Source organism: Neltuma alba, unplaced genomic scaffold, assembly GCF_004799145.2.
Source record: "Neltuma alba isolate B1F8T4 unplaced genomic scaffold, ASM479914v2 tig00006987_pilon, whole genome shotgun sequence".
In the NCBI taxonomy this organism is placed as follows: domain Eukaryota; kingdom Viridiplantae; phylum Streptophyta; class Magnoliopsida; order Fabales; family Fabaceae; genus Neltuma; species Neltuma alba.
This window is the reverse complement of record NW_021634644.1, coordinates 300,307-325,500: the sequence shown is the minus strand read 5'-3', so window position 1 is coordinate 325,500 and position 25,194 is coordinate 300,307. Positions and strand designations below refer to the sequence as shown.

At 36.5% G+C, this 25,194-nt stretch overlaps 5 protein-coding genes across 10 annotated transcripts; 4 read left to right on the top strand and 1 right to left on the bottom strand.

Moving 5' to 3' along the window:
* The first annotated feature begins 874 nt into the window (after positions 1 to 874).
* On the top strand, positions 875 to 3,724 carry LOC114751612 (uncharacterized protein ycf36). Of its 2 annotated transcripts, XM_028940275.1 has the most exons (5): positions 875 to 1,499; positions 1,628 to 1,656; positions 2,418 to 2,474; positions 2,938 to 3,027; positions 3,270 to 3,355. In XM_028940275.1, exons 1-4 carry the CDS (start codon positions 950 to 952, stop codon positions 3,013 to 3,015), a joined length of 714 nt encoding a protein of 237 aa, XP_028796108.1. In that variant the 5' UTR covers positions 875 to 949; the 3' UTR covers positions 3,016 to 3,027; positions 3,270 to 3,355. The 2 variants fall into 2 exon arrangements, with proteins under 2 accessions (XP_028796108.1, XP_028796107.1); XM_028940274.1 differs by lacking the exon at positions 2,938 to 3,027 and having other exon boundaries at positions 880 to 1,499; positions 3,270 to 3,724.
* Positions 3,725 to 5,045: 1,321 nt separating this feature from the next.
* On the top strand, positions 5,046 to 7,923 carry LOC114751613 (protein REVERSION-TO-ETHYLENE SENSITIVITY1). Of its 3 annotated transcripts, none has more exons than XM_028940276.1 (3): positions 5,046 to 5,245; positions 6,422 to 6,801; positions 7,229 to 7,923. In XM_028940276.1, exons 2-3 carry the CDS (start codon positions 6,517 to 6,519, stop codon positions 7,649 to 7,651), a joined length of 708 nt encoding a protein of 235 aa, XP_028796109.1. In that variant the 5' UTR covers positions 5,046 to 5,245; positions 6,422 to 6,516; the 3' UTR covers positions 7,652 to 7,923. The 3 variants fall into 3 exon arrangements, with proteins under 3 accessions (XP_028796109.1, XP_028796111.1, XP_028796110.1); XM_028940278.1 differs by lacking the exon at positions 5,046 to 5,245 and adding an exon at positions 5,253 to 6,116; XM_028940277.1 differs by lacking the exon at positions 5,046 to 5,245 and adding an exon at positions 5,253 to 6,266.
* Positions 7,924 to 9,328: 1,405 nt separating this feature from the next.
* Positions 9,329 to 12,285, bottom strand: LOC114751611 (uncharacterized). Of its 2 annotated transcripts, none has more exons than XM_028940272.1 (6): positions 12,048 to 12,285; positions 10,849 to 10,919; positions 10,701 to 10,762; positions 10,111 to 10,614; positions 9,931 to 10,021; positions 9,329 to 9,711 (listed from the first exon to the last, which is right to left on the bottom strand). In XM_028940272.1, the coding sequence occupies exons 1-6, from the start codon at positions 12,187 to 12,189 to the stop codon at positions 9,625 to 9,627; spliced, it is 957 nt and encodes a 318-aa protein (XP_028796105.1). In that variant the 5' UTR covers positions 12,190 to 12,285; the 3' UTR covers positions 9,329 to 9,624. The 2 variants fall into 2 exon arrangements, with proteins under 2 accessions (XP_028796105.1, XP_028796106.1); XM_028940273.1 differs by having other exon boundaries at positions 10,849 to 10,926; positions 12,048 to 12,140.
* A 1,354-nt stretch (positions 12,286 to 13,639) lies between these two features.
* Positions 13,640 to 18,058, top strand: LOC114751610 (histone deacetylase 2). Of its 2 annotated transcripts, XM_028940270.1 has the most exons (13): positions 13,640 to 13,805; positions 13,883 to 13,938; positions 14,470 to 14,587; positions 14,940 to 15,002; positions 15,278 to 15,346; positions 15,585 to 15,751; positions 15,862 to 15,926; positions 16,002 to 16,048; positions 16,658 to 16,702; positions 16,809 to 16,859; positions 17,238 to 17,324; positions 17,522 to 17,609; positions 17,698 to 18,058. In XM_028940270.1, exons 1-13 carry the CDS (start codon positions 13,719 to 13,721, stop codon positions 17,796 to 17,798), a joined length of 1,044 nt encoding a protein of 347 aa, XP_028796103.1. In that variant the 5' UTR covers positions 13,640 to 13,718; the 3' UTR covers positions 17,799 to 18,058. The 2 variants fall into 2 exon arrangements, with proteins under 2 accessions (XP_028796103.1, XP_028796104.1); XM_028940271.1 differs by lacking the exons at positions 13,883 to 13,938; positions 14,470 to 14,587 and having other exon boundaries at positions 13,641 to 13,805.
* Positions 18,059 to 21,937: 3,879 nt separating this feature from the next.
* Positions 21,938 to 22,712, top strand: LOC114751614 (abscisic acid receptor PYL2-like). Its single transcript, XM_028940279.1, has one exon. It carries the CDS (start codon positions 21,944 to 21,946, stop codon positions 22,505 to 22,507), a length of 564 nt encoding a protein of 187 aa, XP_028796112.1. The 5' UTR covers positions 21,938 to 21,943; the 3' UTR covers positions 22,508 to 22,712.
* The last annotated feature ends 2,482 nt before the right edge of the window (positions 22,713 to 25,194 follow it).

Here is a 25,194-nt window from a genome sequence, read left to right as displayed (position 1 = left end):
AAAAATATACTTTTATTTTTTCATGTTTCACTTTATATTTAAAATATTTTTTATGACTTCTTCATATTAAATTATTTTAATTTCATTGTATTATGTGAATTATTTTTTTAATCATATTTCATTATTTATTAAAACTCATATCTATTTTGGTCATTTTACAACCAAACTTACTTTTACTCAATCATAATCCAAACAACCTTTTACCAATCTCACTTTTGCAATCTAGCTTTTCTGAACTCTAATCCAAACACAATTCAGCTTATCTAATTTAGCTTTTTCCAATTTCACTTCTCTATAAGCTACTTTTTCAATTGCTGATCCAAACGAACCCTAAAAGGGAAAAAGAAAAAAGAAATGAAAGGAAAACATTAAAGGCTCCGCTGCTTCAATTAATTGATACACTTGGACACTAGTTAGGCTGCCGAAAAACCTCACGCTAAAAATGCCTTTAACCCTACACACATCACAAAAATATATTCCCCTGTTCTTTATTATAAGAGACATTTAATGCTTATGGCATGTTTCTATATATAAGAGACACTTAAAAGTTTCTCTACTTTTTTGTATTGATTTCTTATTTTACCCATATTTATTGTCTCCAACTCACACTCTCCCTCCTTTCCACTTCTCTTTTTTTTAATAATTTACCATTGTTCTCTCTCATGTTCTTTCTCCTTATTAATGAGGACATTTTTTAAAAAAAATTATATTTTTTACATATTGATTATTCTTAACTAATTTTAACTATTTTTTTAAACAACATAATTCGGTTATTCGTCTCTTATAATAAAGAACGGAGGGAGTATCAGTCAATCAAATTTCAGATTTGGCCCCAAAAAAAAAATCCAATTTCAGGTTTAATTAGTCATAATTAACATAGACAGAATAGAATATTGAAAAAATCTGGATATTGGCGAGGAGCGAAAGGAGGGAGGGACGAGGTATTGGCATGGCAGACTGCGAAGTTCTCTCTACCGCAATGGCCACAGTCTTTCGTATATCACCGAGTCGTCCAAGACTAGCTTCCCATCTGCCAAGACCCATATTTGCCTTGGCATCAGAATTCATTTCCCCAGCTCCATTCACAAATCGCCAGTTCCAGCTTCTTCACTCCCACAGGTATCACAACAAAGGTTTGATTCGCAGACGGTCGTCTTTCAGAAACGAGAGCAACTCCCCATCTGAGACAGAGTGCCCTGTTCCCCATGACCAGCAGCCCATAAACGAGTACCAGTCCCTATCGACTTCCTTCCCCTTTTCATGGGCTGCTGGCGATGTTGTTGAGTACACTTCTCGTCTATTCGTCACCGGCGCTTCTTTTGCGCTCTTTATCGGACTCCCAGTTTCTTGGTTTGGCTCTGTTGGGGCTGAATCGGAGCCCTTGAAGCGAATTTTATGTGCTACTTCTAGTGGGGTCTTTGCGGTGATTCTTGCGGTCGTCAGAATGTATCTGGGCTGGGCTTATATCGGCAATCGCCTGCTCAGCGCCACCGTCGAATGTATACTCTTTGTTCTCTGTCTAGCACCTCTCAAAAACAAAATTGTCGATTTCTGTAAAGGAATAAATGAACCCATGTATATGGAAGAAAATATAGCTCTTCTCTCACAACATCTCTTCATTTTGCAGATGAGGAGACGGGATGGTACGATGGCCAGGTACATTTTTATTCTTTGTAAATGTTTTAGCATTCTCTTGGAAAAACTGAAAATCTTAATGAATCAGAATTCAGTGTTATGATTTCTTACCGTGGGCAGTTAATCTCAATTGTTTATCGAAGGTTCTGGTTTCAATGGTGAAATTTCTATACGGTGAAATGACTTTTCCAACTTCTTTCAAGCTGTCCCGTGAGCTATAATTCGGTGCTTTAGCGTGTTTCTTGCATGAGTCATCCACCCAAACTACGAGGAGGGTGCCCTAATGTAATTATTCGAAGATGCGAAAATAGGATTTTCGGCTTTTTCCTGTATTATTCTATTGAATTCTTCTTAGAAATTCCAGTTTTGAGATTATTGTTGGTGCCTTAACTGATATGTTCAGGAATAGTTTCAAAATAATGCAAACTTGAGTAGATTCATGGGAATAACCGAATAAGTAACCTCATTATGTCCTTTCCCCTATTGAGTGCTTGTTCATCATCTCTCGTAGATCTGAAATTCACACTTTCTATACAAGCTGAATACTGAGTCAACTTTAAGCATTGTACAGGTAGCCATAATCAATCAGCCATTGCCATGAATACGAGACAGGTGCAATTGCCCCTGCATCTTTGTCCTTGTTTTACCACACTATTTTCTTCCAGTTATGCCCTACTGATTATATGCTGTTAGTGAAAAGTATGAATTCTTCAGGCTGTAAGTTCTGGTTCTTTATCCAGTTTAATATGACTGATGCTTTAAAGCAAGTTTTTTCTCAACAGATATGGGTGAAGACTGGTGAAATTTTGGCACGTGACCGCCTCCTAGGATCATACACTGTGAGTAGTTTTATACATGTAATTCGGGCTCCTGCGCATGATCCATTCTTTTTATTGCTTTAGACTCTGTTAACCATGAGCTAAGTAACATCGACTGTTCTGGCATTTTTTGTTTCTCACTTTGTCTGTATAGATTTGTTACGAGAGATAGTGTATTGGTAGTATTTTACAAGTGGAATCACGATGTTAGCCATAACATTCATGATATATTGATACGCAAGAATTTCTTAATTAGGACTTAGGTATCGTTTTTTCACTTCAAACTGCAGAAGGTTGTGAATTCCATATAACTGCAAGATTTGTAGCTTCGTGTTACCGCAGTCATGTGTTCAAGTAACAACTAACCGCCAACATTCCTAGTTTAGGCTATACTCTTTTGGTGTCAAGTGTCGGGAGGATTTGATGTGTCTAGTTTTGACCCTTATCCTGTTCTTTTCTTCTTTGTAAAACAAACAAACAAAAGAAAACAAGAACCGAGGGTAACAATCAACAAGGCAGTGCGGAAATGATGGATCTGCAGACTGTAGTGCTGATGTTTTGAGAGTTGATGCAGGTGCAGAGTGTGTTCTCTGATCTGGAACTATAGTTCTTAGTAATCTCTTGGCATATTGCTTTTCCTTCTGAAATCCTAAAAGAGCTTAAAATCTGCTGTTATTATTGCTGCTATTATTATTTCTGTTCTTCTGGAGAAATGAGAAAGTAACCATCTTTATTTGCATTTCTGTCATCAAAGCGATGATCTTTTGCTGCATGATGCTCGACTGACTCTGTCGTTATATTCTGTTTGTGTGGAAGGTTAAGCCTGCGCTTAGCAGATTGAAACTTACTTTGGTCAGTCTGGCTACATTATTATTTGCATTCGTTCTTATCCTGGTCAACATTGATGGGAACCAAAATAACTCGTATCTAACATCGAAAGAGGCTGGAGTTCGGGTGATACCTGGTGTTTACAATGATGATTCTGCAAAATCCTTTGAACCAGATGCCTTCTGTGGTGAACCTGATCTTCAATGATGACCTCTCTTCACAACTAAAGCCTTGACCCTCCATGTGTAGTATTAATTTCAGGGAAGAGGCAACCCGTATATACTGTAGCATATTATATAGTTCCTGTACATATTTTTGTTGTGTGGTACTCTCCCGGTCTTAAATATGGGACCGAAGGAGTACCTTCCTCATTGCCTTTGTCCCGTGGCATTGTAGTGTACTATGAAATAAACATGTCGTTTTTTTTTTTTTTCCTTTTTCGAGAATGTTCCTATTCTTTTTCTTTTTTAATTTTTTATTTATTTATAAATAAATGATAAATGACAAAAATATGTTGAGAACATTAAAAAAGGGGTAAAGCATCTCATATAATAGAAAGTGAATGAGAATTACCGCTGAGAATTTTATAAATAGGACAAATACTAAATTAAAGTTTTCATCACAACTTAAGTTTCAAGTTCAGTATTCATTTTTTTATACTTTATATTTTAAAACTAAAAAATTCTGATTCAATACTCTTTCGGCCCTTGTAGTGTAAGTTGCATTATAAAAAAGGTCTTATATTTAGATCCGGAGGAGTATTAATTTTTTCTGAGATGTTTATTTGTCATTTTTACCAGGAGCAATGTGGATGTAGATATATTTTTTTTTCTGAGAGAATTATGAGTGAGTTTTTATATCTCCAAGTTGTTTGCGTTCGGGTTGCCCACCCCGAACACTGAAATTCTTGTAGGTCTAGATTTCTCTCTTTTTCTGTTCTTTTTCCCAAACATATCATCACTTAATTTTTAAGCGATTATCTAACTCGTTAATATTATAGTATGAAGCTTTGGGTATCAATCTATTAAAAATAAGTGCTAAGATTTTTTTTTAAAACCAGAAAAAAGATAGAAGGGAAAAGAGTGAAGATTTTTCAAAATAATATCCGCAACCAATTAATAAGTAGAATTCTACTAACATTCAAGAAATTAAATTGCAGTGGATTGTGATAGCTGAAAAAAGTATCGTTGGCCAAAAAAGCTTTAAAAAAAAAAGAGTAAATGGATAGTTTTAAATCTCAAGATTCATCAAAATCAGGTTCACGGAAATCTTGATTCGCTAGAAGCAAGCAACAACGTAATTGTAAAATAGTGAGAAAAAAACGACGACTAGCAAGCATTGGGTGCGTGGTCGGTGCACGTCCCAACGCAGTCCACCCGTGTAATTCAGAGTTGGCCACCACTACTCCTAACCCCGGGCGTGTCCTTCACATGACGCCCGTGACTTTTTGCCCAAAGGCTCCCCAAATTATTGCCCTTTTCACTGTGACCCCCCGCCCTTTCCTTATTATGAATATTTCTTTCCCAATTAATTAATTACAGTAAAGTAGTAATTATTAATATTTCAACATGATGCAAGTGGGGTGGGGGCCCACACTGACCCTGCCTCGGAAATATCCCTGGGTTCATGCATCTTTCCGCTTCCTTTCTTTTCCTTCTTTTTTCAGAAAACGGATAATTCCCCCGTGGAATATATAAATCATGGAACTTGATTTAATTATATGTTCTTGAAAAAGGACGGATTGTGACTTCAATCCTTTTTATCCTCCTCCTCCCCTTTTAAAGTGATTTCCCCTCAGAATAAATCTTACAGCTCCTCCTTTTTCCCTCCGAGGACATCGCTCCTGCTCCCAGTTCGTCTCCTACAATCTCAACATATACGGCTTCTCCAGAGTGCTTCCATATTTCTGAGGCCTTTTTGCTTGCTTCATATATTCTTTCGTCATCACCTTCTTTTTTCTTCAGGTACGGAATAATGACGATCGGATGAATTAATGCTTTCCTTTAATTTTGCTTCTCCTTATTCAAAGTTGAGTATATTCCTATGTGGGCTGTTTCCTGGTTTACTATGGCTTAACTTCGGACATTTGAGTATTCGTTTGCCCGCCCCGATCTCTGGTGACGGAATACTCTGTCTAACCTTGAGTTGCTTATCCATTCAGCATTTTTTGGGAGACTTGAGTTAATTTCTTCTATATTTGGAACACGTATCCTTTAAACAAAGTCGACTTGCTAAGATCCTTGATGATGCTATTGAAGTTTTCTTGCTCTCTCTGTCTCGCTCTCCATATTAACTTTGATGTTAATATGCGCTAGCTAGCTACAGAAATATGAGCTCGTGTCTAATGAATCTTAATCTTCCAAGTTTATCAATGGACCCCCCCAAAAAAAAAAAAATCCCAAAATCTCTAGCGTTCTTCTCATCTATCGCCCTGGTTGAAGTCCAAATGCGAGTGTCTTCAAAGAACGTGAGTCAACTGTGGGAAGTATAAATGTCAGTTTTGAATTCAATAAGGATCGCCAAAGTTGCGGATTGATGCCAACTTGATCATTTTAGCTTAATCGGATAAATTGATTATGATAACTTATTTCATCTTTGCTATGTGCAGGATTAATTATAGATGCAGCCAAGGTTAAAAAGCCTGTTTTGTTCATGGATACTCATTTTATTTTTTATTAAATCATTGGAATTTCAAACAAAATTTATTCGGAATTGCTAGACCAGAAGTGGGAACGGAAAACACTGGGCAACTCAGGCAAAGAACGCCTAGCCTGTGTCACTGGATGAAAATAATGTAGATGTAAAAAAACTGCAGTAAAAAATTGCCTAATCTAAGTAATGAAATTATTACAATATGTGCTGATGCTGATATTTCTTCTTCTGATATGATCCGAAAGCTTTCTCTAGTCCATCCAATATTTACGCTTGATGATCAATCAACTGCGCATGAAGGTCATGCCCAGAGATTTGAGGACTTAGTTACCAGTTAGTCATTCGTGCTCTTGTACTTTATCTTGCCACAGACCTTATTTTCTTTCGTGCTTCATCCTCGCGTGCTAAATTTTTTTCTGTAACCAAGTTGTGTTGTAAATTTCATTATTGCTGAATAGATACTAACTTATATCCTGTATTGGGAATAGGTTTTGGAATGCCTGGAGCTTAGCATCATTTGATTAAGTGATGCGTCCGTACATAAATTGTAGAAAGGCTGTATGCTGTGCTGTCTACTTGTATAATGGAGTTAAATGCAAGTTATGACATTGAATACTCAAGTTCTTTACAAAGAATCGAGCATGAGCCGTGGCCACTAGAGCCCATTGATCCAAATAGGGGAAAGTTTCCTTGTTGTATAGTTTGGACTCCACTACCTGTTGTCTCGTGGTTGGCACCCTTCATTGGTCATGTTGGAATTTGCAGGGAGGATGGAGTTGTTTTAGATTTTTCAGGATCTAATTTTGTGAATGTTGACGATTTTGCATTTGGTGCAGTAGCGAGATATCTGCAACTTGATCGTAATCAGGTAATGTTCCTTAGACTTTCTCACGTGATTTTCTAAGAAAAATAACCTACAGAACTAATTTTGGCAATAATAACAACGTCCTAGTTGGGAACGGCTGCATTTGGAGGTAGAGCCTAGAGGCCTCCTAGAAAGTGAGAACCTGCGGGACATGTCTTCTATAAATCTGAGAGTAGAGGATTTTACTGTGGGATTTAAAGCTTGAAATGAAGAATTCTGCACCCTATTTAGGCCTTTCCCTACTGTGGTGATTCCACCTCGTTTTTCGAAGAAAATTTATCCGGTTGGAGTCACCAAACTAGGTGAAAATATTCCACCGACTCCAGTTTTCAAGCCTCCCCCCTCCCTCTCCCCATTAAAATGTCATGAAACTGTTTGAAAGTTCCAACTCTTAATTGACAACCTTGATCTGGAAACTGAGATGTTGCAGTGTTGCTTCCCGCCAAACATGGCTTCACATACATGCAAGAATGCATACAGACATTCGGAGAATGGGACTGCAATAACATGGGATGATGCCTTGCGATCAAGTGTGCGGTATTTTGAGAATAAAACCTACAACCTTTTCACATGTAGCTGCCATTCATTTGTTGCCAACTGTCTCAATCGGCTGTGTTACGGTGGATCCATGAATTGGAACATGGTCAATGTAGCAGCTCTGATTTTATTCAAGGGGCACTGGGTCGACCTCTGGTCAATTGTGAGGGCTTTCCTGCCATTTGTTCTGGTTGTTTCCATGGGTATCCTCGTTGTTGGGTGGCCATTCTTGCTTGGGTTATTCTCATTCTCTCTCCTTTTGATGGGGTGGTTTGTGTTGGGTTCTTACCTTGTCAAAAATCTATTGGAGTGCTAGAAGCGCTGTTGAATTGAAGGGTCAGCTTGCAAGTGGCATAGTGATCGATAGCATATGTGATCTGTTGAATTGAAGGGTTGCTGAAACCATGTCACGTAGCCGCGGATTATAATCAGAAGAGACAACACAGCTTTTTGGTGAATATCTTGGAAGTGTTTATTTTGTTTCAATAACAATAAATTGAAACTTCAAGAGTATACTGTTATTCCATCTGTCCATATATCTGTATTTTTTAAATGAGCAAATTTGCATGCTAAAGATGATATGACCAACACTGTACATCTTTATTTAACGTTGCATCTCGATGCCATCTGGGCCTTGATTAGGGTGCACGGGCAGGGACAGGCCGTCCGGAGCCCCTGCCTCTAGCCCATCCTGAGAGCGACAAAAGCTGCATTTTTCAGCCCGGCCCATCCTGGCCAGTGACCCGAACTCAAACCATTTTGAAAGGCAATCTTTTTTGCCCCCTCCCTCAAATGACGAGACCAACGACCGGCAGCCTGATTTTACTTGGAGAGCGAAAGAAACAACATCGGAGAGCATAAGCCAACGTCGGAAATATCAAAAATAGACCCAATACCATTTAAACTTGACACCTTTGGAGTACCACTTGCATGCTCAGATTCTATTCTCTCCCAGAATTATAAACTTTTAAAGTACACATGAAAGAATTATTTGCATGCATGCATGCATGCATATACTTGTTATGGTGTTTATTTGAATAATTTCAACCTTTAATGTTTTAACTTTAGAAAACTAATCCATTTTCTAACAAGACTGGGATGGCAAAGTGGGTGACTCAGACATGCGTGAGAACAAAGCGGACGAAAATCATGGTTTATTTCCAAAAATACAGCTTCCAGATCAAAGGTGACCACCAGCCGAAACAATAAACAATCTGAAGCAGAAAAAACAAAACATCGGAGGTAAGCGAAGATGAAGTCTGAAGAAGTGATGACGATGATGGATAAAAAGAGAAAGGTGATGGAGAATGAGGAAGAAACGCGCGAACCAGTAGATCTGGAAGCCGAGGTGCCAGAAGGTGGAGGCGAGCTTGGAGGAGAAAAGAAGAGAGAAGGTGGAGGCGACGGCGTCGAAGAAGAGGAAGATCGAAGGGAGGTGCGCGCGCGCTCCAAGATGCCGCGTGCCTGGGGTCCTTTGCTGCCGCCGCGGATGAGGGTGGATCTGGGAGGGCCTGCGTTTTTCTGATGGCAAACTCGTAAAATGGGAGTAAAATATAAATTATTTAATAATTTTAAGATAAATGTAGCACGGGCGGCCCCGACATTCATCATTCTTGTAACCTTTTCTTTTTGGGCCAAGCCCTTCGAGCGAGGGGCGTCCCACAATTATTCAATAAATTCGATTGTTTCCAAGCTCAGTCTTAATCTTTTGATTGCTTTCAAGTTCTGCTTGCCTATTTGTATATATTAAAAAAGAAAGCAAGTTCTGCTTGCCTAATTTTTTGTTGTTAAAAAGAAAATATTGCATCTTCAAAAATTTTCTGGCATGACTACAGAAAAATTGTTCTATTTTGCCAAATTATTTTTCCTCCCCTTTTTGTTTAAACAAGCCATGAGATTTCTAAACACCTATATTTTTTCGATAAGATTTCAAAACACTTAAATTTGGAAGTAGTCAGATAACAAAGAATAGTTGATGACCCTGCAACGCACATGGCCACAAAACTAGCTTGTTTGATTTCTCACCCTCGTCTTCTCCGGGCTTAACATCGGACGACATGCTACATCTTAATCTTAATCTTTTAGAATATTACATATCAAAATTTCAACCTCTATCAGATTCTTACTGTTTTTAGAGGGAAAATGTATCACTTAAACATGATAAACTTTATTACATGGTTAATAAAAGTAGAGTATGGACTAAATAAGTCAAATGTGTGGGACATATTCAATGGGAAGCTTTGCAGACTGAGCTCAGCAACATGAACAAAATGCAAATGAAAATCATGCTCATGCTCCATACTTAGGAGCTTTCCAAAGCTTAAAGGCTACCTCATGCAAGAACCTATCTGCTGGTATGGTGAGATTGCCACCACGCTGCATATAGATTTTTTTAAAAAAAAAAGAAAGAAAGAAAAAGTCAGTAAATTAATCAGGTTAACTACAAATGATTGAAACATGGAAGAAGCAAGAGGTAGAGCATGGGCTTGAAGTAAATCATGCACCAAAGGCAGATCAAATACATTATCACTAATTAGAAATGAGCTTTCTAAATATTTTAACTTAATAAAAGAATATAGTATCTCAAAAATATACCTCTTTAAAGTCCTCGAATGAAAATCTACCTGCATTATCCTTGCGAGTCACACCATGCTGCCATTGAGCGATCAACATGGGAGAATGATGCCTGCATGATGAAAATGATGTGAACAAGCAAGTTTGTCACAAGAAAACGCAAGGTAATTTACCAAGGGCTTAATTACTTTATTTGTTTACCTAACATCCTTCCGGGGGGTTTCTCCTTTCATGGCGTAACTCTGAGAAGGAAAGAGTGTTGAAAGATATGAGTTCTTCTCATTAAAACTTTTTGAAACTGAAAATTTGGAATGGTCATCCTCCAACACATTCCCAAAGCTCATGACAACGGACAAGTGAAGACGGGAGCTGATGTCAGATCCAGGTTGCGCTTGGCACATAATCCCAGCAACTAAGGCATCGGCATACTCCACATCAGCCGCAATCACTTTTGATTCATTACTTTTCACCTTCTCGCCAGCTCCAATATGAAAGAAAACAACATCAAACTGATTATTGTCTACCACCTTTCCTTCTTGAAAGCCCAGCAACTTGAGTAGCTCACGGGCTTCTACATTAACTTGCAAATCAGCATTATGAGCTCTTAGTAACTCATCTAATTGGAGTACATGGAAGCCAAGTGTGGCACTAAAAGATTTCAAACTTGAATTGTTAGTCAGCACGGCAGCTTTCATTCCCATGAACCTGATGTCAAAGGAAGTTCTTTGGTTAAGATAATTTGCTATGCATCATCATGATGACAACCAGAAGAAACAGATGAAGAGAAGCACCTATCAGGTATGGACTGCTTCACTAAATTCCTTTGACTATCCCCATCAGTGTTTTGCTCACTCTAGGAATGAATTTAAATTTATCAGTAAAATGTCATCATGAAGCTAGATTCTCTAAGAAAGACAGTGAAGCACAAATGGACCTCACCATATCTAAATACGTCTCATATGCATCCATCAGCACAGCAAACTCCCTAACAATCCTCTCATCCTCGCTTTCTGAAAACTAAATTCAAGTGAATCTCAATGTTACAGAGGCAACAGATGGCAAGAATAAGATGAGCACAATGGTAGAAATATTGTTACATGAATCAATCAGCCATGAAACTTGGATTGCCCACCACTGACATGTACCCCCAATACAATAACGGTCTTTCCAAATCATTATTTCTTTTCTTCCAAATAAACAAACTTTGGCGACAAATTTCTATTTCCTCATTCATGTGCCATGATATTATCGCAAAAAGAATTAATGTGACACGCAGAATTTTAGCTTTCACCGATCATTTCATCTGAATAATGACATTATACTCATCCAAGCGAAAAGCAGCAGGAAACAACTATCAGGACCATCCTCGTTCCGCCTTACGTTTGCAAGCAGAAGTTATTGAACAGTGAACTCAAACAAATAGCCACCAGATAGTTCAAGAAATGTTTCATGCACTTACTACATAGGTAACTCTATACACCATCACCATTCTTGAAAACAAATTGATCCCAAAAGTTGAAAATGTGACGAAAAAGATCAGAATTTTATTTATACATCTGACAATCATTAGTTGGTGATGCTTGAGATAGACATATGGAATCTGCTATATTCTACAAACATCTTGAAGATTAATACTGGCAGATGTTGTCATAAGGCTCCTAAAATTTCTTTTAGCCCAAATGTGGTTACTCCAGACAATGAACCCCGAAATGATAGTTGGTTGGACTTGAGAACAGATTAAATGCTATATGAGCCCAAGGTCGAACCATCATCATAAGAGAAAAGGCTCATCATTTGCCGGCACCTCGACACTATTACACTAAGATTCGGAAGAGTGAACGAGGAAAGTATGGTTACTGTCTACGATACCTAGCGAGAAGGCAAAAAAAAAACTTAAAATTAAAACATTTTCACGCATTTTCGGATGTGATCTGCTTTGACAGTCAAGAAGTAAACAAAATTGAGAAGAAAGCGCAAAATTGTAAATACAAGCCACAGCTTGTTGCAAGATGGGATTTCAAGCAGAAAGATGAAGTGCTTCCGTGTTCCATGTATTTCTTTATCGCATTCAAAAACGCCTCAGTTAATTCTTCCCGTGTGATCAATAACTAGAATTGGGAAAAGAAGAGAGGGATCACCTGAGGGAGGAGAGTTGGGAAGGCTCAAAAAGCCACAGAAACCTGCGGATGCGAGAGAATGAAGATGAACGTGCGACGAATCAATAAAACGGGCCAACCCGTCTCCAAATAGCACTAGGGCGCGGCTCGGCTTGTCTGCCATTCAATTGTCTCTTCGTATTCTCCTTCCTGGTGTCAGATGCGGCAGAGAGAAGACAGAAGGAAACGGAGCTGCGGCCGCTGGACGAAACGGAACTGATTCCAGGTTGCGTATTCTCTGATACGAGGAATATTGCATACGTGGATATTTAGTTATTAATGACTACCTGTAGTTGATATAAAACTTAATTAATTAATTTGAATACATTAAAAATATTGGTTAAATAGTTAATATATTCTTCTAATTTTTAACATAAGACCTAATTATTTGGTTGATATTTATTCTAAATATAAGACCTATTTTTTATATTTATCAATTTTTTCTAAATTCTTTTTGTGGACACTCCCTCAACCATAATCAAGTAGGAGAAGGAGGAAGGATATTAAGAATGATGATTATGTTATTTTAAGAAAAACATGTCATATTTGTTATAATTAACTATACCTAATTTTTTAATTTAATCAAATTAGTTAAATAGGTCTTATATTAAGTACTAAGGAGTAATATATTTTTTAATACATTTTAAATATTTTTTTCTAATTTTCTCCATTGTACTTGATTATGATTAAAAAAATATTAATAAAATTAATTTAAAAAAATAATAAACATATAAAATAGGATAGGATTAATATTAGCCCATGAACTGTTTTCTTTTGTTTTTGTTTTTATTTTTTTATTCTTTCTAGAAGCTTATAAACTCTTTAACTATTTTTGAAATAAGAGTAAAAATCTTAATTGGACATTTATAATTTTTTGCTAAATTAAAATATTAAAAATAGTAAAATTTAAAGTACCTAAAATTGAAAGGATTGTTAAATATATCGAATTACTAAAAATAAAATTATTTTTTATAAAAAGTAAAGTATTAACAATAGGATTAAATTAGAAGATAGCGAATCAAAATTCGAATTCTCGTTGAAAAAAATGTCCATATTTAGTACCTGACACTGTCTCGAATAGGATTGCTTGAGGATACCTATACTTTGGTTAAAAAAAAAAAGGACTGAATTAGAAGATAACTGTGAATTGGCCAAATACACATTTTTATTTGAGTGGTGTTTGGGTAGAAATTAAGCTAACAACCTCAGGACACCTGCGAGCTTTTAAACCGTTTAAAAAAAAATACAATTTTCTATATAAATATTTGAAATGAAAATAAAATAACATAGAAATATAGAGATTTGAAATAAATAAACAAGTAAGTAAACAGCAGTTAAATTGAAAAATTAAATTAACTAAACAATCAAATAAAAACATAACTTTTTTTGGGGAAAAAAAAAAACTGGGGCATGGGCGGGTTGTATCCATTTTCTATTTCTTTGAACGCCATTTACTGATTGCTGTCGAGTAAATTACAATTTACCGTTGGCAAAACAAAAGAAGGGAAATTACAGTTTACCGTTTGCTGCTTCTTAACAGAATCCACCGTCTGACCGTCTCTATTCATTATCGTCTTCCGCTGCCATCCTCGAAACCTTCCCGCTCTCTACGACTATTTTCACCGCAATTCTAGAATTTCTTTTGAACCATCGATGTCTTCTTCTTCATTGAACGATGCTGAAGCTCTTCGGAGCCGTATCCTTTCGAGTAAGCTCTACTTCGATGTGCCTCTGTCCAAGGTGAACTACTTGTGTTTGAATCTTTGTTTGCTCTTTGAATTATGTGGCGTTTTGGACTCAGAAATTTGATAAATCAGGTTCCACTTCTCTACTCGAACTCGTACGATATAGCGTTTCTCGGCATTGAGAAATTGTAAGAAATCGTGCACTTGATTACTTAATCCAAACTTCTCTTGTCATGTTAGAAAGTTCTCGGGTGATGGTAATTCTTTATGTCCTTATTAAGCTCACTTCGTACCTTTTCACTTTTGTTCTTGGGTGGGGGCGAGATAAGACGTAGACCAAAACCTTATGCTGGTTAAGGTATCAGCATAACATCTCGACGTCATTTATTTTTTTGGGGGTATCATATTTTAGTAGGTCGTTATGGATCACAATTTCAAAGGCAAAGTTGTGGGAGTCTCAGATTCTGCTATGCTTAAGAAAATTTCGAGAAGTTGTTGGGCCCATCAACTCCTCTTTCATATCACAAGTTGAAATCTTCAGTTTGGTATATTATTGTATGAAAGCTTTTTTATTTTTTTTTGGCACTTAAATTGGCCTAGAAGATGATTCAACTATATTGTTTGCTTTGTTTTCTTTGCTCTAACTTTGATCCGAGCACCTTGGCTGAATCCTGACTTGGTGACTTTGATGTTCTTGAACTACTCATTTGTTGATGGAGGCACCCGTTTGATTCATCAAAATGGGGAAACATTTGTCAATTCCTCATCTCTTTTGGTATTTTGGATAAAAGATGTATTGTTGAGCCCCTTGAAGCTTCCGAGGATGATCTTCTAGTGGTAATCACTAGTCAATAGTTATGTTTCGAAATTACTGCTGCACATGAATTTATTGGTATTAAGTTATATTATATACCTGTGTTTTAAATATGATGGACAAGAATTCTAGGAACCATTCCACCCTCAAGAGGAAAAAATTTTCATGTTTCTTTGGAGGTCAATATTTTGAATTTTGTTCATTGAAAATAATGGACTTATCTTTTTGTCTACTGTTGGCGTAATTCATGAAGATAAATGACGATATTTCTTAGTACCAAAAGAAAAAAATGACAATCCTACTTAAAGTAAAGTGATTTAAGCACATTACATAGTGCTGCTGAATCTATTTTTCTTTCCTCCCTTTCCCTCATAGGTACATTCAGAATCATACTTGAATAGCCTGAAGGAAAGTTCAAATGTTGCTAGGATAGTTGAGGTATGTTCCTCTGGATTGCAGGTGGCAGGCCTGAAATATTTGCTTCTTTTTTTTTTTTTTCCTTTTTTCCTGATGTGCTTATCAATGCTCCCTTTTCCCTAACTGTGGGGCTCCTTTTCTAACTTATTGCGAAGTTAGTGTCTAAGCTAATATAAAATTCTATCTTGACACGGTAGAGTAAAAGAAACTGGTACGATGAAATGGAAAGCCTGCTTTTCTTGTTCTCTGTAACAGCATACTTTCAATTGACTTTTTACTTGGTGGTTTCTATACAGGTCCCTCCTGTGGCATTACTTCCTAATTGTCTTGTGCAAAAGAAAGTTCTTTTCCCTTTTCGAAAGCAGGTGAAGTAACAGTTTTTGAAGTCTGTTTGACTGATCTAAAACAGGATCATACTACTGATACTCGTAAAAGGAGATAATAGAGTAAAACAGTAAAATATCATTCATTCACTAGACCCCCATCACACCCTTCAAGTCCTTATTTATAGAGATATTAAAGTAATTACCCAAACTACCCTTTTACCCTTAATTACTCTTACTATTTCTAATTCCTATGTATCAACTCCTTTTCAAACGATAGGTTGGAGGAACTATATTGGCAGCAAAGCTTGCCAAGGAGAGAGGATGGGCCATTAATATAGGAGGAGGTTTCCATCACTGTTCTGCTGAAAGAGGAGGTGGCTTTTGTGCATATGCAGATATTTCTTTATGCATCCACTTTGCATATGTTCGATTGAATATGTCAAGGTACTTTTATATCTATGATATACAGTCACAAGTTACCATCTGATCTGCTACTAAGTAAACATTTACCTGTGTAAATAAGCAGCCTCTGTATTTGTCTGCAACATATACAGGGTCATGATCATTGATCTTGATGCACATCAAGGAAACGGTCATGAATTGGACTTCGCCAATGATAGTATGGCCAAAACAATTTCTCCTGGTGTTTGAATTAATATTTGTAGGATTCCGCTCATATGGTTTGTAATGACAGGCCGTGTCTATATCCTGGATATGTACAACCCTGGAATATATCCTTTTGTAAGTCATCTCTACTCCTCGAATCTGCTGTGCATTGTCTCTTCAAAAACCACCAGTTTCTATTTGTTTAAGCACTTGTTCTCTCCTATTCATTCCCCTCATCTATTCAAGGATACTGACTAAAATTCTATCAGCATCCTGAAGGTGATATTGTTATGCCATACGTTTTTCCCATCATTGTCCTTTGCCTAGGTTTTGTTCATCATTGTCCTAGTTTCTCTATCAGTATCCCATTGATTTCTGTGGATTGAAAAACGTCTCCGTTTTCTTTCAAACCAGGGTTCAAAAACTTGCTGACCTACAAAAATAGGGAGTAACCGCCATGGAAAATTAAACAAAATATGCATGGAAAAGTGCTATTGATACAATATTGGAAATGGATTTATCAGTATATGTAGCATTTAGTTTCTTACTGTAATGCTTCGCTATTATTTCACAAATCTGGTACAGGGGGAGCATATGTAGTGCATTAACAACATATAATCTTTATTTATTATTAACTTGAGCTGTGAAACAAATCTGGTAGGGTTTTTATCCTTTTTCTGTATCTAGTGCAACTTATGACAATCTATTATATCCTTTTCTTTTCCCCCCTTTTCACCTATTCAGGACTATGAGGCGAGGAATTATATAGATCAGAAAGTTGAAGTGAAGGTGCCTGTTCATTATCTCAGTGAACGCCTTGATTGCGTTGGTCCTAATTCCTAACTGCTCTGATCTGCTTTTATGTTGATTACTCGTTGTCTGATCCCTTTTTCAGAGTGGGACGCTTACTGAAGAATACCTGCGGAAATTGGACGAAGCACTTCAGGTATTTCATCGTAAAAATTGCTATCTTCTAATCTTTGTTGGTTTGAATAATTTACTGCCCGACTGATAATAGGCGCATCCGTTCAATTTTTTATGTCCTTCATGTAACACTAATTATATTTTTCCAATTATACTCTTACCTTTGCCGACTTTAAACGTATAAGGTAGCACCAATTACTGAAATAAAGTAAGAGCGTATTAGGAAAGTTAAGAGAAATCTTGACATATCAATTGTATTTCTTAAGCTGTACATTAAAAAGAAGGAGGCAGTGCCACTTTAAGTTCCAGACAATAAGTGATTTACCAAAATACTACATTGGAACTGATATTCATCAGATAGATTTGTCGGCTGATATTTTTCTTTTGGATGTAATTCAAGGTTGCGGGGAATAGGTTTGACCCTGAGCTGATTGTTTATAATGCTGGGACTGACATCCTTGATGGTGACCCATTAGGCAGGTTGAAGGTAAAGTCATTTATGGGCTTACTTTACTGCAATAAATAAACAGCTTCTATTCATATTGACTTAAGTGGCCGATCACCTTCACTTTCTCCTATCAGGAGTAGTTTCCATGTGAAACAAATAAACCGTTGCAAGAGAATATTTTTGGTTGGTTTTCTTTCAATTTACCGTAGGGTGCTTGTGTTGGTTTGTCCATACAGATCAGTCCTGAAGGGATTGTGCAAAGAGATGAGAAAGTCTTCCAATTTGCTTGTGAAAAGAACATTCCAATTGTCATGCTCACATCAGGTTTGCTGCTTCAAGTATTTTCTCAGCTTATTTCCAATACTTTTATTGCGTTGATTGCCTTGTCTTCATATAACCTCCCATGTTTCAGGTGGTTACATGAAATCCAGTGCTAGAGTCATTGCAGACTCAATTGTTAATCTGTCGAAGAAATGTTTGATACAGACAAGTAAAGGCCACACTTCTACATGAAATGCTCCTGCACTTTCAGGTTTCCCTGCACTGAAGATGCGTCACAGTAGTAGCTCCATGTCCTAAAAGTATATGGATTAGAATGTTGCTATATCAGAGTAAAATACATGTACGTATAGTTTATGATAAAAGCTTAATATAAATGTAGTGGAAAATGAATTTTGCCTTTGCATGTAGGATTTGCAACCTGCGAGTACACTTACGGTGAAGATGTATGTATTAATTAATAATGACATAGATGAGTCTGAATTTATAATGTATTTTTATGTGTGACCCTCAGATCGGAATAACCGCATAATTAGTGTCTGTTCCTCTTGGGCGGGATGATGGTCTGAAAAACCTCAAGAACGAAGATATAACAGCCGAGAATGCAGGTTCCGATGATGTTGTTCAAGGACTAACAACGTACGCTTTTTCTGCCTGCTATAAAAAGGTCGCTGGCTGCGACATAAAAGGGGGAAAAAAAAATGTTACCTCCCATCATAAATATAAGACTTAATTAAAAATTCAATTTGATCCTGAATATAAGATTTTAGTTCACTTTATCTTACATTTCATTTTTTTTTCTCAAAATGGTTTTTATGATAATTGTACATGTTAAACAATTTCCATTCTAATACATATGATTAATAAGAATATTTTAGAAAAATAACACTCAGTAATTATAAATAACTAACTTAATTAATTTTTTTAATATTTATAAATTAATTACCTAACTTTTATATTAAAAACCGATAGTTTTCGGAGATAATGATGTACATGGTTTTATTAAAACTGGATATTTTATATTTTAAGATTGCTGCTGACACTGATTTGTCCAGAGCCACAGGATTTCCAATAGAGATGGGGCCGGTTCCACCAAATTGTCACCTTGGCCGAAAGAATTCTGACGAGGAAGTTAAATTCACGTGAATTTCTATCTAAATGTTCATCACAGTAAACAGATGTTCAAACCAATAAATTGGACAATTTTCAAAACGAGTGACGTACGTAAAACTCAGATGTAACTGTTGTAACAATTATTATGAACAGTGCTCGGTGAGCATTTAATATTTAATATTTTCGTTTTTCAAAATTTTTTTTAACAGGTACATAATTCAAAATAAATATAATATCTTAACTGTAAGTATTTTTAAAAAAAATTATTTAAAAATCACTGGTTAAAAATTTTAAATGTAGACCATTAAAACTGATTTTGAATTATTTAGATTTCATCGTAGCATGAGCATCATAATATTCATATTTGTTGAGTATTGAAACTGGTTCCGGTTAGAATATACTACCTCTGATCCTTAATATAAGATTATGTTTGACTTTTATTTTAATTCTAAATATAAAATCTCAGTTCACTTTATCTCTCATATTTATCTATTTTTTTCAAGATAATCATTCTAATAATGGTAGTTCTAACTATTAAACTTGATTAGCAAAGATATTTTGGGAAAGACAACAAATATTTATTACAAATAACTAACTTAACTTATTTTTTTAATTTACTCAAATTAGTCAACTGGTTTTTATATTTAGAACCTAAAGTAGTATTATATGTAAGCTACATTAGCCCTCCACGATTAAAAAGGTAGATTCTCTTGCATGCACAGATGGAGTTGGAAAGCACTTTATCTAATTATTTAATGTTGTATTCTTGACCTTATCCGCAAAGATTGTAGGGCTTTAATTGGTCACTTAACGTAGTAAATCTGTATAGAGCTAATGCGCATCATTTGTTTATGGTATGCTTCTCAAAACCAGGACGACGAAGACCAGAATTAATATATGTATATATATATATATTTAAGCGAGCACAGATATTGGTGAGGAAACCAGGAAAAGCAAGGCGTTTACAAGCTCGAAGGGTCATGTGATCATTTCAGGTGCTCCTCCAATGGTAAAATGGTAACGTTCAGCCTTAAACCGCCAATAATGCGAGCCTTGGAACAAAAGACGAAGACGTACCAAGGGCCAAGGCAAAGACAAAAGGCCTCGGTCCAACCAACGACACTTTCCCTTTTAAGGAGCCCGTCCTCTTTATTTTATTTAATATAGTACTCATTGGAGTACTCTATGTGGGTGAGTCATTGGTTCGTGGAGTTTCATGATTGAATCATGGTTAATTAAACGGAGGTGGAATTAACTAGTACCTCTCGTCTTAATCACATGAACTTATTTATAATCTATAAACAAAATCTTATGATTAGAATCAAAAGTAATATATGAATAGAGAATAATAATGCTATGTGCTAACAGGCCATGAAGAATCCCAACACACCGTACGAAAGGAAATTCCAAATAAAGCTTCCACACATGCAAAGTAGTTGTACATGTACAGTACCCACATGTGGCCTTGCTCCTCTTTTTGATTCTTTGTCACTTCTAATTTTTGGTTCTTAAGTTTTCTTCGTATGTAAATGAAACACATTTTTCAACATATTATTCAAATAGCTTCATGTCGAACGACTTTTTGGCAAAAACATAGCCAATAGGCCAACGTGCATGAGGCTACAAAGGGGACTTGGCATCACGCGAACAAATTAAAGAGTTTGTTTTGTTCCCCTTGCTTGCTTCCTTCTAAATAATTGCTCAATGGGTATTGGAACCTGTAGTCAGCAACATGCTCCAGAGGCAGCTAGAATAAAGGTTGTCGTGTTTCGTGCGTGAATATATAGTAAGCTCTCCCAAATTTGAGTTGTCATGGCCCTCCTTTCTTCAACTTTTTACTATTTAATTTGATTATACTATTTTTAATATAAGAGTTCATTTGATTTTTATTTTCATTCTAAATATATGATCATAATATAATCTGTCTTTTATATTTATCTATTTTATTCTAGAATAGTCTTTGTAATAATGATAGTTATAGCTAATATACTTGATTAATAAGGATATTTTAAGAAAAATAATACTTATTTATTATAAATAACTAACTTAATTAGTTTTTTTAATCTATTCAAATTAGTTAACTAACTGTTATATTAAGAACAGAAGACAGTAATATATATGAAAAAATAACAATGGAATACATCACCGAATCTTTCCTCTGTCAAGTCGCCAGAGATACAAATCCGAGCATTTTAAAATTACGAACAACACGTTCCCTCATATCGCTAGATTATTGGGGGCCACCCCTTTCCATTCGCCTAGTTCACAAGCCAAATATGTAGTTTTTTAATTAAACGACGAGACGTGTGAACACGTATAATTAAATGTCTCTGATAGAAAGTAAATAAACGAGCGGGTGAAGAGGGTTCTGATTCGGACCGGGCCTCTTCGGTCAGAGTTCTCATGCAGGGTTTGAACTTTAGACTATTAAAACCTAGACCCCTCCCCCTCTCCCGGGGATAGTCAGATCACAGGGATGGTTTACAAATAATGTATGGAGATGGCCTAGGTACGGATATTTCAAAAAGACAAAATATTTATATCCTATCCATTTAAGATATACTATCTCAGGTCTAGGAATATTTAAAAAAGACAAAATATTTATATCCTATCCATTTAAGATATACAATTTCAGGCCTTTAATATAAGACCTTATTTGACTTTTATTTTAATCCTAAATATAAGATTTCAATTCACTTTGCTTCTTATATTTATATAATTTTTTAAAGATAGTCCTTCTAATAATTATAGTTTTAGTCAACAAACTTGATTAGTAAGGATATTTTAGAAAAGATAACACCTATTTATTACAAATAACAAACTTAACTTATTTTTTTAATCTCCTCAAATTAGTCAATCAGTTCTTATAATTAAAACTGGAGGTAGTAATACGTTTTCTGTGTCTTGATTTATCATAATCTTTCTATTATCTCGATGAGAGAAATATATATGATATGAATTTAATCTCATCATTTAAATCTTTGTCAAATATTGACAATATATATCGAAGATCTGGAGATTAAACCTTAACTTGTTATATGAATCTGATGCTTATTCTATAAATTTGATTATATTCAAACATCTAATCACACACACGAACACGCATATATATACATAGTCAATATATATATTTAATACGGAAAATCTTCTTTATTACATGTTCGGGGATTAACCGTATCCATTGATGTAGCTGTTATATATATATATATATAGATCCTCGTGCGAGAGCCCGCCTTTACTACTCCTAGCTCTTCCGATCGATTCCAATGGCGTCAGAAGCACAGCTTCATGGTCTAACGGCAGCGGAATTTGCAGTACTTGAGCCCATCATCAACAAATATCACCAGTTCGAAGCTCCTCCCAACACATGCACTTCCATCATAACTCAGCGAATCGAGGCTCCGGCTCGAATCGTGTGGGGTTTCATTCGGAGCTTCGAGAATCCTCAGAAATACAAGCACTTCATCAAGAGCTGCAACATGAAAGGTGACGGCGGCGTCGGCAGCATCAGAGAGGTCACGGTGGTTTCCGGTCTCCCAGCATCCACCAGCACCGAGAGGCTCGAGATCTTAGACGATGACAACCACATACTCAGCTTTAGGGTTGTGGGTGGCCAGCACCGACTCAAAGATTATCGCTCCGTCACGTCGGCGAACGAGTTTCATACGGACGACGGTAAGGTCTACACTATGGTTGTGGAGTCATATACCGTCGACATACCGCCGGGCAATACTGCAGAAGATACGAAGATGTTCGTGGACACCGTGGTGAAGCTCAACCTTCAGAAACTTGCCCTCCTCGCCCTCTCAACCCTCCATGCACAACATTAATTAGTTAATTATCGATGAATACTATATTAAGGATTTGCCGCTAATGATCTCTGTCTCGTTGTGCTCATCCTCAATGCTAAGTGGTTATTGCTAGATGCTACTTGGATTGTTTGGTCTCTTCTTTATTTATTAATAAAAAAAATCGTATTATCTCATCCCTAGCTGTTCGATCACGGTTTCGCGGTTGTATGTTTGTATATTGTCGTGGGCAGATTACACATACCTGGTTTGAAATCAAGACTACTATTATTATTATCCATTAGAAAACTGGTTCAAAAACTAGGCGACTCGAATACGGTTCTACTCATAACTACGTTTCTTATTGTGGTAATGCGGCATTAAAAATTTGGATTTAAAGCTTGCATCTTTAGAGAGTTACGTTAATGATTGATTGATCCGGTTTCTGGCTAACCCAATAAATGTATCAGATTAAAATATAGAGCTGATCACTAGCTGGCATATCACATCCATGGAAAATGGGAGAGGTGTGCGTAGCAGCATTATTGAATGAAAGATGAAAAGGAGAGAAACATAGGGAGGAGGAGGAGGAAGAAGAAGAAGCAAGTGGTGGTGGATGCGTACAGGGGAGAAATTAAAGGGTGGGATGGCAGGTGGGGCAGTTCAGACACTTTTCGTGCGGCTTAAATTAAATGTCACCAAAAAGTGACAGAATCTTGTACTTGCTTGTGATCCCACTTTCACCTCCACGTGAGTGTCTGAGCTGTGACACTGTGACTATCAGCATCAACACCTCTCTCCCGCTTCCATCAAATCTACTTTATATAATTAATTACGGGTGATCGATTTGGTATATAATTTATAATATTAGTCTCCTGTTGATTGTACATTTTTATTTTTTAGTTTTATCAATCGAAGACTTAATTATTTTTGTGGTCCTGAGAACAAGTCAGATTGTTTATGACATGTTAATAGTGTTGTTTATTACATTTAACTCACACTATACTACTGTCGCACTTAATGTTGCTGGAGAGAAAAAGAAGACCAAAGAGACAACAGACAAAAACAGAGTGCAGGTCGCCCATGAAGGACGTATTGAAAATGGGCTTGATTTTTTCGTCGGGCCTGATATTGGGCCTAAATTCATTGAACGAGTGGTTGATGGTGGGCCGAAAGCCTATGACCCAGACAGAAACCCCTCGGCGGGGTCACCTTGCAAGTTTAATTGCAGGATGGCGTTTGAGCACTTTGTGAAAAAGTTATTGACACTTTAGTCCCCATTTTAAATCCCGTTGCAAGTATTCTTATTCTGCTCAAATTAAGAATATTAGTCAGTTAAAGTTTCTAAGACTTTTATAATTTTTCAGATTTATCCTTAATAAGTTAAAATCAAATGAGAATTCTTTTCACATCATATTACCAATGGCTCGTGTTACTATCATGGGACCTCGTTGCGTTCACTTTGCTATTGAATTTTCTTTCTGGGCACAATTATTCTTTTATTGGAAACACTCTTATTGAAAGTATTGTTAGATACTAAATATGAATTTTTTTTTTAAACCGAAATTCGTCGCACTACGAAGGATTTAATTCCTTCTGATGCATCCAATAATATTGGTTCTTTTGCTATTGAAGTGGCTGAGCGGGTTTTGCTAAGATTGAAGCCAAGGCCCACTTGCATGGCCAAGGTGGTTTTGTCATTTATGAGGAAGAATGGGCACTATGCGGACACACTCATTCGTATCATCCCAAAGCTTACACATGCCCCACACGTCACCTTCTCGTGCCCTTGATCACTTCTCTTTTGTTCTTTTTTACTTTAGCTTCCGTCACCAACATGTGCTTATTCTGTTTACCTACCAACTTGACTGTACCAGAGTGATAAATATGAGTAATAAAACCCTTGCAATAAACGTTTCTGAGCTGCAAATATAATCATGACATTTTGAAATTTTATATTGTTCTTCTGTCCAAAATCATTTGGCATTGATAAAGTCGCGGATGATGAACAAAACCTCAAAAGGAAAAGGACATCGATCCGCCTCGAAGCAAGATGAATAGATAGATTGATCCCCGAAAGAAAATTCAGATAAATTGCCATTTGCGATGAATACAGAGGCTGTGCTTCTACGTACTGATGAATTATTATATTATACTATATTAATTATTAGAGCATATGCTCATTATGATGCCTCTTAGAACTCACACCCGTAGGATTGGCCCATGCCATCAACGACATGGGATTGATAGGTTCATTAATAGCTATAGTAAATTCGTCAAAGATCTTCTCAGCTCTCCTTGTCATCATTTGTTTTGGCTTTGCTTACCTCATTTTCTATGTGTGTCTGGCCACCCCACAGAAAAAGCACCTTGCTAAAACAGTGGTTTTTCATTCCATTCGCCTCTAGCTGTTGCAGCCTCGAGGGAAAGTAAGAGACTTTTTACTCCATTTACTCATCTTTCTCGTCACAGTACCTTTCTTGTTTTAAAAGAGCTAAAAAAGCAAAGGGCTTTCGTTGAGTAGTACCTGCCATGAACAGAAGCTTGAACAGAGAGAATCCATATATTTTGATTGCGATGGTTGCAGAGAAGCAGATAATAAGATGGAGTGAGTGAGGAGGACAAAAGAGATCAGAGTGAGGGGCAAGAAATGGGCCCCTTAAAGCCTGCTTCAGAAATGAGTGCCCCTAAACGTTTCTCTCTCTTTTTCTTTGTAGCAGCGCTTCCCC

Bases quoted from the DNA above. Each gene is read 5' to 3' on its own strand.
- LOC114751612 (XM_028940274.1), top strand. From the start codon at position 950: ATGGCAGACTGCGAAGTTCTCTCTACCGCAATGGCCACAGTCTTTCGT. The intron at 1,500-1,627 runs GTATACTCTTTG...TTCATTTTGCAG, and splicing joins GCTCAGCGCCACCGTCGAAT to ATGAGGAGACGGGATGGTAC. The intron at 1,657-2,417 runs GTACATTTTTAT...TTTTCTCAACAG, and splicing joins CGGGATGGTACGATGGCCAG to ATATGGGTGAAGACTGGTGA.
- LOC114751613 (XM_028940276.1), top strand. From the start codon at position 6,517: ATGGAGTTAAATGCAAGTTATGACATTGAATACTCAAGTTCTTTACAA. The intron at 6,802-7,228 runs GTAATGTTCCTT...GAGATGTTGCAG, and splicing joins TGCAACTTGATCGTAATCAG to TGTTGCTTCCCGCCAAACAT.
- LOC114751611 (XM_028940272.1), bottom strand. From the start codon at position 12,189: ATGGCAGACAAGCCGAGCCGCGCCCTAGTGCTATTTGGAGACGGGTTG. The intron at 10,615-10,700 runs GTGCTTCTCTTC...CTTTGACATCAG, and splicing joins AAGCAGTCCATACCTGATAG to GTTCATGGGAATGAAAGCTG. The intron at 10,022-10,110 runs GTAAACAAATAA...TTCATCATGCAG, and splicing joins ACCCCCCGGAAGGATGTTAG to GCATCATTCTCCCATGTTGA.
- LOC114751610 (XM_028940270.1), top strand. From the start codon at position 13,719: ATGTCTTCTTCTTCATTGAACGATGCTGAAGCTCTTCGGAGCCGTATC. The intron at 13,939-14,469 runs GTAAGAAATCGT...TTGTTGATGGAG, and splicing joins TTTCTCGGCATTGAGAAATT to GCACCCGTTTGATTCATCAA. The intron at 15,927-16,001 runs GTATGGCCAAAA...TTGTAATGACAG, and splicing joins ATTGGACTTCGCCAATGATA to GCCGTGTCTATATCCTGGAT.
- LOC114751614 (XM_028940279.1), top strand. From the start codon at position 21,944: ATGGCGTCAGAAGCACAGCTTCATGGTCTAACGGCAGCGGAATTTGCA.